Here is a 14,094-nt window from a genome sequence, read left to right as displayed (position 1 = left end):
TGGAGCAAGAAGGCTCCATCAACAGGCTCCCCTTGATCCAGGGCCTGTAGGCACCAACACAAGTTTCTCTTTGCTGACTCGGTCTCTGGTTCTTGTCCCAGGCTCTTGACCTGCTGTCGCTATAGGACACGAGAAAGCACAACGCGAGCCACCTGCCACCTTGCAAGGCAAAAAAGAGAGCGTTTATTTTCTGACTCCAACTTTTATACTTCTCCAAAGGTGACAGTGGATTGGAGAGTGAATGGGCCACCTCTCCGAAGACATTGGACAAAGCACTAGTACATCAAGTCTCTCCACCCCCATGGAGGAATGCAAAACAACACGTTATTTACAGAAACTGTGTGGGAAAGTTTCCCAATAGAATGTAAACTCAGAAGGCTTTAGAAAACTCAAGAATCAGGGCGACAACCTGCTCATCTCTGTTCGTAAGAAACAACTCTCCACATTCAATCCAGCTCTTGGTGTAGAGGGCAGCTCCACCACCTCTCCTTTCTCCTCTGTCCCTTCTAAGCATCCTGTAGCCATTGACAGTTGCACTCCAGTCATGGGATTCATCCCACCAAGTTCAGTACTGGCAGCTAGGTCATAGATTTCCAACAGCAGAATGGCTTCCAATTCCTGTCTGTTTCCCATGCTGGCTGCTTTGGTGTAAAGGCACCTCAGCTGAACTGTCACCTAGAGAAACATTCCTTAATTTCTGTGAGATATTTCACTGGTGTTTCCCTGTAAGGGATGTCAGCTGAGAACAAATTCACCTTGCAGTTGTTTATACTTCAGCAGACTATGCCAAGACCATGCTGTAGACATTTAGCTGGCTGCTGACAGATGTCTCCGGCAAAAAGAATGAGGAGACTCTGCTGTAGAAGAATGACTCTGCCATTTTTCATCAGTCATTCACCAGGTCACCCAGGCCCTCCAGCAAATCCTGCAGCAGCTCCAAGACCATGAATGTTTTAATCAAAGATTCGAGGCACACACTGAAAATATGAGATAATATCTGAATTCCTGTAGTGGAAAAAACAATGTTTATTTTCCATTTTTTGGTTGGTTGGTTGGATTTTTTCAATTTCCTTATTAAAATGCAACAATCTCGTGTTTTTGATTAGTGATATGGTTTTGGAGGTATATAGCTCTCTCTGTCTTCATGAAGATCTCTTTCCTAGGTGCTACTGAGTTAGAGACTGTGTATTATGTGGTACTTGTCAGCACTGAATTTCATTTATCATATTACCACCTCTCATAACATGCCAGAGATCCTTCTGGAACTTTGCAGCTTATTTTTCTTTTCACTGTCTTGAATAATTCTGCATCGTCATCACATTATTTCCCCTACATTTTAGGAATACACTCAGCAGCACTGGTTCTTCTGGGTCACTGAAAACCTGACCATTTATGGTCTCCTTCCTGTTAAATTATTAAAACAAAATATAAACTCCTTAATCCAACAAAACTCAATTTCTGTAAGGATCTTTAGTGAGTGATCTATGAAAAGCTTGTGGAAAACCATGTACGCTGTAAACTGGAGGACCATTCATGACATGCTTGCAGACATTGCCAAAGAACACACAAAACCTTCTTTGTTTTATCCTCTTTGTTTCTAAACCTCTTGTTTATCACCAGCTCTGCTGTTCCTCTCAGTTTAACCAGCACTGTCAGACTTGCCCCACTGTTCCCTACATGCGTCCAAGACTCCCTTAGAAATACCACTCCCATTTGTACAATTTCCTGTGCTTGGCTATCAAGCCTAGTTTTAGATGCAGGCACCACACATTGGCCTGGAGCTGGAAATACCACTGTGGAGTTCTGAGTAATTACCATCTGGTCCTGTTCATCTGTGGCTATTGATTTAATTGACAAGAATATAATTTAACTTTTCAGGTTTAACTCTGCTGTCCTTCGGCACAAATCTGGCAGGCTTCTTGCTCCTGATAGGTATAATGGCTGTAATATTTTCATTCCTGTTTATCACAGCCTTTTAAAGTTTTGATAAATTTACCTCATTTTTGTGATATAATTGGTACTATTAACAGCAGACAAACTTTTAAATTTGTTTTAAAATTGAAACACTGTAATCTATAATCCAAAAATAGGAATATAGCTTTACTCTGCTTGTACATGGAAGAGAATGCTACTGCTGAGTTCAGTAACACAGTCAGGAAAAAACTCTTTCCATCTTTCCTGATAGTTTAATAGCACTAAATGGGAAAAAGATCCACACAATTAGGTTTCATATTACCAGACCTAATGCCCCCCAAACCTACACAATTCACATTAAAATCCAGACATTCTAGAAATATTTGAAGTTTGCTTTACTTCATCACATTTAGGAGCCTGTTGCATTTTGTCTTCCACCAGCGGTGTAGATGGCAAAATTCCCATGAGTATTTAGAGAAACAGAAAAGCCAACCAAATAATTCAGAGCTTTGTGGAATTGGATGTTGAATTGATAACTGAAAAATGCCCTTTCACATATAGAACTGAGGTGCTGTATTGTCCTCAGCCTACCCATTCACAGAAGTCTGGAGAAATTGTAATTCCATGGGGCTACCCCTCCAGACAACAGCCATTTTCAATGTTAAGAAAGAAATACTTGGAGATTGAGTGTGGAAAAACAAGTATTTATAGAAAGTATATAACAAAATTATGTCAACAAAAGTTACATCTCAGAGCATCAGTGTTGATTCCTCCACGAGTTATAAACAAGAAATTGAGCCATGCTGCATGATTCATAAATAAACGGTAATAGTGTCTCTACAGTTTCCACCCTTGCTACAAGAGATGCATTACAGAGTAAGACAATTCCTTTGATTTCATTTAATGAATAAACTGTTTATGTCCAGCATCAGTCCCATTCCAAAGCTTAGGACAGAGCTCTGACAGCAGCACCAGTCTGAGTTGCATTCACTCCTGGTGACAAACACAATAAAGATGACAGCAGGAACGTGCCTACTAAAAGGACCTCATTTTAAAAAAAGCCATGGCAGTCATTCTAACAGCAGCCTATTTTCATTTCCAATAACAGCTACTCACCTGCCTCAGGACCACTCATTTGCACTACTTGTAAAGTCTGGCAGGTCTGTGGAATGCAAAGTTTACAATATCAACTTAATACAGTTAATATCTTAATACTAGTTCCCAAGTATAAATTAAAAAGTATCTTTTAATTATCACATTTCAGAGGAAAGAAGCTGGTGAGCATTTTAACGTGCAGACAAGTGTTTCCTATCCTTGGTGTCACTCCTAGAGACATGCAGCAGCCCACACATGGAGCAGGTGCTGTGACAGAAAAGGTTCATTTTTTTAACTTTGCCACTCTTCAAGAGAGCATTACCGAAATTCAAAAGCTTTTCACCCCAAAATGAAAATTCCTATAAATTGAATTAAAAATCCAAATTTCCTCTGCCTCCCCCATTTCTTTCACCAGCCTTCACCCATTCATTAATTAGCCAGGGGTTGTTTTCTAGCTTTATGACTTTCAAAGTAGCTTTAAAATTTTTCTGTCTTCCAATGGGATTGAATTTATTTTGGCAGTATCTTTGCAAAGAAGGAGAAGGGAGGGCAGAAGAGCAGCAAAGGAATAAATTCTCCAATCCTTGAAATGTGTAAGGAATACTCATCTGGTTCATCTTCAACGCATATGACATCCATCTGTTTTAAAATAATCAGCTGGAAGATCTTTTGATAAAAGCAGGATTTTAATTATTTTAATTTGTTTTTCATCCTCTTTCAGTCCATACAATATTTCCTATGGTTATGTCCTGCAGTGAAGATGATGAGAAAGTTGTTTTTTCCTCAGGACTGACACTTCCCCACACTGTCTGTGACTCAGGGCAGGGAGGGTACCCAGAGCTTCCCCAGCCAGACGCTAAGCAGGGCAAGGAAGACCTGACCTTTTCCTAGTAGTGGGAGCTTCATGAGCTTTTCCCTGTGCTTGGGCTGCTGCCAAGTTGCCACACTCATTATTTATGCACTAGTTTGCCCACAGTAAGTTGCTGGCTTGGTTCAGCTCCGCTGACGTAAGGCAAACACAGGGAACGGCGTCGTCTGCAAAAACAGAACAAGAGTCTGGAGGAGCCGAGAAAGGTTTGTATGCTTGGGGCTTCAAAGTCTAAGAGGGTTTTTGATTTTGTGCTGCACATGTGGAAGACTTAAGTGTAACATGGTAAGTGTAAGTTCTTCGAGTGCTGCCTGGTAACGTTACTCTAAATAACCTGGAACCCGACTGGCTGGAGAGGAAAGTTATTCTTTTCAGGTGCACGCCTGTATAAAATACCTCTGGAGTGTGCATCTACCCACAGGAAACCTCCCATGCCTTCTGTCACATCAGGTACCCACACAGCTGCCCAGCTAACCTCCTCTGACGTGCCTTTGTGTTCCCTGCTAACTAACAACAGGAACACATTTGTCTGAATTCTTGTATTTCAGGTCAGCTTTGTGAGCCAACAGAATCCAGCTCTGTGTTCCGTGCGGAGTGACGGTCACTGCGGTATTTGGGTGTGTTTACCTTGTAGCTTCAAATATGACATAGATCTACTACAGCGATATTCCTAAGGCTGACATTTCCTTTATTTCTTACCATTGCTATTGTTGGTGTTTATTTTTTTTTAAATTTAGTGCATGGTAACATGAGAAAATTGCATGAGCTCCAAGAAACAGATGTTAATGTATGGTACAAGTATGGTTAAACCTGATCTTGAAAAGAACAGACTGCACTTGCAAAGAACAGACTGCACATGTGAGCAAATTAAATTGGCTTTTGCACAAATATTTCAACTAACACAGACTACACTGAGCAACTCTGTGCTGAGATGAAACACATTTCAGCAGAGTTGTGTGTACAGCTGAAGACTCAGTGACACAGCACTGCTCAATAACCTATTTTTTGGCCACGTAACTGGATATTAAAAGCTCTTTCTAAGGAATTGATTTCAGCAATTTAAGAGGCACAAAGTTCATTCTTATAGGGAATAAACTTTTACCTTAAGGTTTATCATCATCTTACAATTTGCCCCTAAGTGTTACCTTGTTAATTTTATGTAATATTGTCAAATAGAGAGAGTTTTGTGAATTATTCATTCTTCCTTAGGTTCTGAAGAAATCTAATGTGATTTAATTTTGTTTTGTTCACAACAGCTTAAGACTATTAATGAAGTCAATATTGGTTTCAAAACTCTGAAAGAACTTAGATAATTATTTCCCAAAAAGACTAATTTGGAAAAAACCCTGGCTGCTAACATTCAGAAAGTGCCAACATTTTCTAAGGGAACAGATTTTGCTTGCAACATTATCAAACCAAAATTCTTTTAGAGATATATAATTTTTAGTAAAGTATGGATCAGAAAAATGTCAAAACAGTGAGAAATGTTACTTTTTGTAATTCTATGAGCATAGCAGCAACTTGAACTAATACACATAGAGAATGCAATAATGCAAACACCACCTATTTGCAAACAGCCTCTCAATATTCACTTGTGCCTGTAGCCTTCAGGAAGAGTTTGTCATTTAAAATGACAAATAAAGCTGTGCATCATTAAGGCCAAAATATTAATATACTTGAATTCTTGAATTTATAAGACTAAAACTTTTAACTCCTATGAAATAAGTAATTGAATAATTATAGCAATAGAATGAACATGCGGATATAATATATATACACAGTCATATTTCTGTGTATAGCAAAAGCTACACCACTACAAGGTATTAGTATAACATCCAGAAGCTCCAGCCAAAAACCAGAGCCCAGTGTGTCAGGTGACAAACAAACAGTGAGTGCAGAGTGTTTATCCCCCCAAATCACCACCTAGGAGCTCAGGCAACTTATGGACTTCAGGACCACACCAGCAGCAGGGTAGCCACTGGTGTGGATTTTAGGCCTCCTGATCATTTTAATGAATTTAGTAAAACCAGCAGACTCCCATTTTAGAAGAACTCAAAGGACAAGTGAGGGAAAGCATAACAATTTTTATTTTGAAAATGTAACATAACATGTCTAATAGAGTTAGAGCTCAGTCTGAATGAGTGATAAATAGGGTATAGATATATATCAGGATCAGAAATACAAATTTATTTGCTGCAGATACTTAATAGCTGATCAACAAATTTGTATTTATAAAATATGTTTCCAAACTGTTTTCTGGAATTCACTGCCACCCACAGCCAACTGAAATTTTGACCTGTAAGAGCTTCCTCAAGCAAGGAAAAAAATACAGGGGGATCACTTTCCACCCAAATGGACAAATTAACAGTTTATTCATTAAACAAGCCTTGTGGTTTTATACATAGTAGAGTACTGGACAAGGTAAAGTTTTCTCCTGCTTTTTAGTTTCAGGATTGGTTTTTATCTGAAATAGCACCAATCATGCTACAAGAGCAATACAAAAAAAAACCCCATCAAAACAAACACTCACCCCAAAACTCCCAAATATGAGAATGTAGTGCTCTGCAGGTTTCAACATAAAATGTTCAGAAGACTGTGTCTTCAAACTAATGTTTACTGGCTGTAGCCATTTCCAGTTCTGACAGATTCTTCTCTTCTCCTTATGTACTTTCCCAATTGCACAAGTCTGAAAATATTTTTCATAGACATTTCCTAAAACATTAAAACATGAGCAGATTTTATTCTAGCTTAAGACATGAAAAGGAGACATTGCTCAAATCCAGAAAACCATTGCTGTTGGAAGGAGGCACACTGTGACATGTGGAATGTGAACATGGATGCACTCACTCATGTCAGGGAATGCAGTGACTGCACCATTAACTTCAGTCTCTTACCTACATTCATTGTACCTTAAATCACACATCATGGGGGAAAGACAGATCTTGTTACTGGCCAGATGGAGGTCCCTCCGAAGAAAAAAAAAAAACCAACCAAACCATACAGAAATCGATTTAAAGCACTTCAAAACACTCTTTTCTGTTGCAGTACAAACTCATGGCCAAGACAGAGCAAATGCAGTGTTAGAGGTATTAGAACAGAAACCCTGTCCTTGTGAATAAAAAGAGCAGCAATAAGGTATATATCAGGTATCAGTAGAATTGCAATGGTGTCAATATCATGTGCAAATTAAATCACTCACATAAGTCAGCAGTCACACTGCTCCTTAAAAAATACCTGCAGGCATTGCTAAACATCTTGGCCACTGCTGGAGATTTACCCCTTCCAGTGAGGGTATGTAAAACAGCCTCCTGTAGTATGATGCAACTCAAATGATACAACACTTTGTCTGCAGTGCCTGTGGCTGGAGAGAGCATATATGCAGTCTCAAAAATGAACAGAGTGGATAAATGTTTTAATCATGGATAAAAACACAGCTCACTCCAGCCATCACGTTGTGTGGGAGAGGTGAACATGTACAGCCTCTGGCCAGAGTTATAAACTTTTTGCCCTTTACATATAGATGTGTTTGTGTATATATCTATATCTATATCTATCATATATCTATATCTATCTATATTTATATTTTCACACATCATCTACATTTATATTTTCACACATTTACAGATGTATGCATATACATACGTGCTTCACTGAAGAAAATGCTAGTCAAGTAAGGAAATTCACTGACCTATGTATCTCCAAACAAATCTATATTAATTTCTATTACTGCTTTTATTGGTGCCAGCTGGTATCAATCAGTTCCTTCTAAGATTGGGTGCTGCCCTGTACCCTGGGGATGCACACAGAGAGTTATCCAAAAAGCCTTATGGGTTCAATCTTCTCACTGCAATGATTTTCTGACTGCCCCCTACATAATTTGCATTTGACTGCATTTCAATAATTGGGTTAGCTGTTCAGCAGGAAAAGACAGGGAAGAGATGGCAACTCTATGCAAGGAGACAACATCAAGACCACTGAATGCAGCAAATTAAATAGTTTTATCTCTGGAATCATAAGTCCCAAGTTTTTTGAAAATAGTAAATTAGACAAGAAGTCACAGATATTAAAAGACAGTTATCTTCCTCAGCTATTGCTTCAACTTATAAGAGTAGCTGACCAGAGTATCAATTCAGTGACATAATTCTAAGCTTCTACATAAATGTTTATAAGATAAACACAATGATAAAAATATAAAAATGATAAATGAGAGAAAATAAAAATTCTGACAGCATTACTACATTCCCAGAAACAATTCATACAGGCAGCAGAGTGGAGATGTCCGCACTCATCTTGTTCCTTCACAGTTTCATCACTGAAAAAAACTCCAAAAGGCCACCAAAGGCCACCTAAACTACTCACTGTCTTTTTCCAGTCATATTTCATGTGAAGAGAGTGCCTGCAATATTTTATAACATTGTTTTTCCCCTTCTGTTTCAGCTCTTTTGCCATGATCTCTGCACAATAGCCACCATTCCCCAATAAAATTCAAAGAACAATGGACTGCCAGTCCGAGGAAGAAACCTGTGAAGAGCAGTATGACCCTGAAAACTGCACTTGCAGCTCTGAGCATGCAGAATCTGACACAGGTTTAGTCCAATTTAAATACTGCAATTGCTATGGCATGCTAGCATATCATACTTTGATTTTTGTCAGTCTTCAAATAGTAGATGTCATCATGCAACTTTTGCTTTGATATCCCATTTCCCCTATTATTTCCTTATGTTTGAATATATTATCAGATCAAATCTACAAGAAATACCCCTCTATCTCCATAATTAAGAAATATATTTAAAAAGGTCTCTGTATTTTATTTAGACATCTAAGGATTATTTCTCAATTACAATCTCTCACAAAAGAGATATGGCTATAATATAACCATTGATTGGGCTGGCACTGTTGAAGCTGTGTTATTACAGATTCCAACAGGTTAAACTGCTCCAAAAGCTACTAAGGATTCCAGGCAGGCATCAGTGAAAATCCCTGTAGGCCAGAGCAAATTTCTCCCTTGCAGCTGATTCTACATATATCCTTGCAACAGAAGTTCAGTCATTCAGAATAGTGTCCTTGTTTTCAGTGAGATCAGATGGAACAGCCTCAGCACAGATCTGAAGAACTTCAGCCATGAGCCTCCTTGCTATGATGAGACACCCTTAGGACAACTGTAGCACTGATTTGCTGAACTACATTGTGTATGCTAACATAAAAATCATCTTACAACCCTCCTTCTGTGGAAGGATGCTTTAAAAACAACCTTAAAAAACAACTAAGAAAGAGTCAGTTTTTTTTCAATGTAGGATTTAAATCCTAAATCCTTATGCAAAAAGCAGCTTGCTGTTATAGAGCTGCTGACCTTACAAATCTACAGCACAAACACAACACAAGCTAACTTGGTCCTCAACGTCTTCTAGAAGTTATTAGCAGAGTTTTATATTTTAATTGGTAGCTTTTCCTAAAAGGCTCATTTCTATCTCTAAACTGCTCATGTGAATACCTAGAATGGCAGGAAATGACCATTGTTCCTTTCATTCCCCACCATCCACACTGTCTGGTTTTGGACAACACTGGTCTTCACTGATGGGGTGGTCAGGCAAGTGGTAGAAGTGCTCAGGGAAGTGGTAGAATCATCACCCAGAGAAGTCCTCAAAATATGTGTAGATGTGGCATTTGGAGTTGTTTTAGCCATGAACATAGTGCTGGGTTGATTAATGGCTGGATTTAATGATCTTCCCCAACCTTAATGATTCTATGATTCAATACCAATGTCCTCAGAGCTTTCCTAGTCCATGTGCCCACATACTGTTTTTGTAAAATACTTTTTGCCCTTTAATACGTTGCACATACACCCATGAAATTTCAACTTTTCTCTCACAGGCTCACCAGTAACTCTTAAAATCCTGCAGAACTGGGTTCCTAGAGTTTCACACTACTTTGATAAAGAACACTATACATATGCTGGTCACCAGATCGTCATTCAGGAATCCATAGAACACTTTGGAGCCGTGGTATGGCCAGGGGTAAGTACACAAGACCACATGCGGAAAGCTCACGTGACACAAGAGCAAACCAGGACAGCAGCACACAAATATTAAGGAAGCTTTCTTAGATGACACTTCTGACAATGGAAGTTTCCCTAGGCAGAATGAAGTCCTTCAGCAGAAAGCTCTGCCTTAGGGTAATTTGCCAGTTCATGCCAAAAGGACTATGGCACCAAACCATTTGTACATTGGATGCAGGGACTGAAAAAAAAAAATCAGTAAGGGAACTCGGGAAGAAACAGCTTCCTCCAGGCTTCCAATCAGTCACTGCTGGGAAGAAAATAATCAGCAAACTAAAAGGAGGCTGAAAAACAAAATTGCAAGAGATTAAATAAGTAAAGTACATTAAAATGACTAAATATCCTTCTTTTAAAGAAAAGGCTGGAACAGTTTCATTACAGTATGGAAAATCATACTTGTAAGCACTTCTCTAGTCTCTGCTTCTCCTACTCTTAAAAACAGAATTTTACACATACTAAGAAAACTGCCTTTGTATGAAGAGTCAACTGATAAAGACAAGAAAATCAGGATTTTAAAATTTTTCAGATCCACATTTATTTAAAAAGCTCACAAGAAAATGGCAGACAATTTTAAAACAATAGAGAGCATATGGGTGGGTGAAACAGGATCTTATTCTGAAATGTCATATCATCAATTTGCACATTAATCAAGTGTCAGAATGCAGATGGTAAAACTCTCCAAGAAAATTGAGAGGTTGCACAAATTGGACCAGTGATTCATTAGCTGTCAGCTTTCCCAGAGCAGGTAGACCGTGTTGCATAATGAAAAGCACAAGAGTTAAAACAGTAACACAATCCTAAAGAAGAGAAGCAAAAAGGGGAAGACAGTTTCTTTGGCATCAGTTTATGTTGTTAATAAACAGCCCACTTATATTCTACTGACAAAATCTTTACAAAGGCCTGATAATATTTTCATACAGTGCTGTTTTGTTTTTTTCAAAGCTTATACTATTATCAATAAACAAGTGTCAAGTTTGTAAATAACCGATTTTCAGTATTTTCTTAGCTAAAAAAATTGAGACAAAAAAAATTTCAAAAATCTCTGCTGAAGCCTAAATTTACTTTATGATAGCAGTAGTACAGCATAACATTGATGATAATAAACCAGAACATTACTCCTACATATTGTTAAAACTCCGTTGTTATGACTGTATGGTTCAAATCCTAACACTGACTATCCTTGTGGGTCCCTTTCAACTCAGCTTATTCTGTGATTCTGTCTTGAGCTGTCAGAGGACTCATGTAGAAGTGTGTAGGAAATCAGTATCACATAAAACTAAAAATAAACTGCTTTAGGTTTTTTCATATAAAAAAACAGGATACATCACAATTCTTCCCATCTTACATTTTTTTTTTTGTTATACCCTTCAGTGTTTCTCATTATACTAAAAAAACACAACACCCTTGTATAAAAACATCTAATGAATTTTTGTGCAACTTAGCTGTTACCCTCTTACGGATATGTGTTAACCATTTCAGGCACTGGCTTTATCTCAGTATCTGGAATCAAATCAAGAACAATTCAACCTCAAAGACAAAAAAGTTTTGGAAATTGGTGCTGGAACAGGCTTGCTTTCTATTGTGGCCTGTATCTTAGGTTGGTAATTTTTTATTTCCTTTTGAATTTCTAGTAAACGATGATCTAGCTCTGCCATTGTCACTTTAAGGCAATGAAACAACAGCTGAAGTAAACTTTGTCACTGTTCAGGTTTTTTTGTTGCTGCTTTTTTTTTAATGAAAAACATTGTAAAATACTGTTTTGTTAACTAAATGACCCTAGTTATGGGGGAGGGGGAGACTGGACCAGTTACACAGATAAAGCTTTATACATGTTCAACTAGATACTCATGAATTTTGCCCTGTCTCACTTGAGAGAGGAAACAGCCCCAAGTTTTACAGGGGAGCTCAGATTTGGTATTAGGATTTTTTCTTTTATTTTACGGAAAGGGTGTTTCGGTAGTCTTGGAATAAGTTGGCCAGGGAAGTGGTGGAGTCACTGTCTCTGGAAGCATCCAAGAGGTGTCTGGATGTGGGACTTGGGGATATGGTTTAGGGGTGATTATGGTAGTGCTGCGTTCATGGGTGGACAGATGATCTTGAAGGTCTCTTCAAACCTTAGTGATTCTGTGACTTGAAACAAACTCATGTTTTCTTTAGGAGCTCATGTTACAGCCACTGATTTGCCTGAAGTTCTTGAAAATCTCTCATATAATATTTCGAGAAATACACAGAACTTGAATATGCACAAACCTGAAGTGAGAAAACTGGTATGGGGAGAAGGCCTCAATGAAGACTTTCCTGTATCAACACACCATTATGATTTCATACTGGCAACTGATGTTGTGTACCATCATGGAGCTCTGGACCCCCTGCTAGCAACAATGGTGTACTTTTGTAAGCCAGGAACAGTATTGCTATGGGCAAATAAATTCAGATTCAGTACAGACTACGAATTTTTGGAAAAAGTTTGCAATATATTTAACACAACCATTCTAGCAGAATTTCCAGAATCTAATGTCAAACTGCTTAAAGCCACAGTAAGAAAGAATTAAAGAGAAAACTATTACTGATCTTGATTTGTGGCAGCACCTCACAGATTGGAATGCTTTCCAAGATTATGTTACACCTTCTGAGCATTTATGGTTGTAAAGTGGCATCTAAGTTTTGCATTGCAAGTATAAAAAAAACCAGCAAGGCAAAAGATATAGCAGTTTATCTCTGGTTGATAAATATGACCTGTTCAAACTGACCAACTCCCCCTCCCCTGAAGGAACGTCATTAAGAAGGCTTTATCAAAAAGCATTGATCTTCTGGGCTGCACTGAACCTCTGCTGTTTCCAAGCTGCTTTCTTTCAGCAAGTTTTATTTAGGTACTCATCCAGAAACCAATGCAATTTTTAGCTTCAGATTTTTATTGATTATAAAAATATTTTAAAGTATCAGAGTGAACATGGTGGTATTTTGATCTCCAACTTTGCACATTTATTCTGCTGTGTTATTAATAAACACCTATGTATAGCTTTACAATATCTGATCAATATGTAACTGTCTGGCACTTTTATACATGGATCAGCCTGTCCTCATACACAGCTTCACCAGGATTTCTGAGTTTGCCTGAAATCACTCCAAAATGAAGAGTTTTGAAAATTTACAGGAGTACCTATGCATCAGCAATTCCAAAAAACAATGTAACCATTTGAGAGGTTGAATTTTTCTTAAAAACATTAAATGTAAACTCTTGCAAACAATACAGGTGTCCATTATTTTAATCTAATAAGTAAGATTTTAGCTACTCTTGAAGTAGCTTTAAGGCCTTCATACAATTGAAATTAAGATCAAACATGTTAAAATTCAGTGTACCATAAAAAATACAGAACTTTTACAGGTTTGCAGTTTAAAGTAACAATTCAGAACATAACATGCATGCAGTAATTCTTTCCAAACTAATTCCAAATCCTTGATGTTGGCAGTTCTGGCACATCCATTGCCAGCAATGGGATGCACAATAAGGAAACTCCCTGATGACAGGAGTTAGGTTAACAGGTATTAAGCCATACCCAGGTGCCTTTACTGATAAATACACACAATTTAATAATCAGCATTCAGTAATGAAAACATGCGCTCGAACAAAAAGTCAAACTTCTCTTTTCCTATCCTGTCCCATATAAAATCATTTTAATTTTAATTGCTGATTCTCTAGAATACACAGTAATCAGGTGGATACATGACAGGAAGCCAGTTTGCAGTGAAAGTTGCACAATGAGTCCATCCAAGCAACTTCATTAGCTGAAGAAAAAAAAGCAAACATTAAGAAAGTTAGTCTTACTCTTTTTAACATCTAAATCTAAACAAACACTGTACTGATATCAACACTTTACTAAAAATGTCTATAGTCAGAAAGACAACAGACTGGAAAATCTGGTAAGCTTTGAATTCCTCAGTCCTGAAAATGGGACCCCATTCTATATGATCCACATTCTTTCAATGTAATGCACAAGAATTTAATCTTAAATCACTGTTTCAAATGAAGGCTCAGTCACAAAACCTGGACACAAAACCTGGACACAAAACCTGGACAAATTTAAAATATTACATTTAGTGCTTTCTAAAATGTGAAGAGTACGAAAAATTCCAGAAGATATATCTTACTTCTGAAAGCTTA

The 14,094-nt window shown here is 37.8% G+C and overlaps 2 protein-coding genes across 6 annotated transcripts in view; one reads left to right on the top strand and one right to left on the bottom strand.

The window, feature by feature from the left end:
- The first annotated feature begins 3,995 nt into the window (after positions 1-3,995).
- Positions 3,996-12,484, top strand: METTL21C (methyltransferase 21C, AARS1 lysine). Of its 2 annotated transcripts, none has more exons than XM_072931690.1 (6): positions 3,996-4,083; positions 4,426-4,494; positions 8,315-8,463; positions 9,749-9,891; positions 11,412-11,529; positions 12,090-12,484. In XM_072931690.1, the coding sequence occupies exons 3-6, from the start codon at positions 8,373-8,375 to the stop codon at positions 12,482-12,484; spliced, it is 747 nt and encodes a 248-aa protein (XP_072787791.1). In that variant the 5' UTR covers positions 3,996-4,083; positions 4,426-4,494; positions 8,315-8,372. The 2 variants fall into 2 exon arrangements, with proteins under 2 accessions (XP_072787791.1, XP_072787788.1); XM_072931687.1 differs by lacking the exon at positions 3,996-4,083 and adding an exon at positions 4,189-4,327.
- The window catches only part of TPP2 (tripeptidyl peptidase 2), a 52,816-nt gene continuing 49,164 nt past the window's right edge, over positions 10,443-14,094 (bottom strand). For 2 of the 4 annotated variants that reach the window (XM_030276757.4, XM_030276768.4), the window contains one exon: positions 10,443-13,718. In XM_030276757.4, the coding sequence (XP_030132617.4) occupies positions 13,629-13,718 (90 nt within the window). In that variant the 3' untranslated portion in view covers positions 10,443-13,628. The remainder of the gene's footprint in view (positions 13,719-14,094) is intronic. The other 2 variants (XR_012056835.1, XR_012056836.1) reach the window with 1 other exon arrangement.

The sequence above is a fragment of the Taeniopygia guttata genome, chromosome 1 (genome assembly GCF_048771995.1).
Source record: "Taeniopygia guttata chromosome 1, bTaeGut7.mat, whole genome shotgun sequence".
Classification (NCBI taxonomy): Eukaryota; Metazoa; Chordata; class Aves; order Passeriformes; family Estrildidae; genus Taeniopygia; species Taeniopygia guttata.
Note: the sequence above shows the minus strand (reverse complement) of the source record. Positions and strands in the feature narration are given on the sequence as shown.

Coding starts and splice junctions, on each gene's coding strand:
- METTL21C (XM_072931690.1), top strand. CDS start 8,373: ATGGACTGCCAGTCCGAGGAAGAAACCTGTGAAGAGCAGTATGACCCT. Junction 8,464..9,748: donor GCATGCAGAATCTGACACAG/GTTTAGTCCAAT, acceptor TTTCTCTCACAG/GCTCACCAGTAACTCTTAAA. Junction 11,530..12,089: donor TATTGTGGCCTGTATCTTAG/GTTGGTAATTTT, acceptor TGTTTTCTTTAG/GAGCTCATGTTACAGCCACT.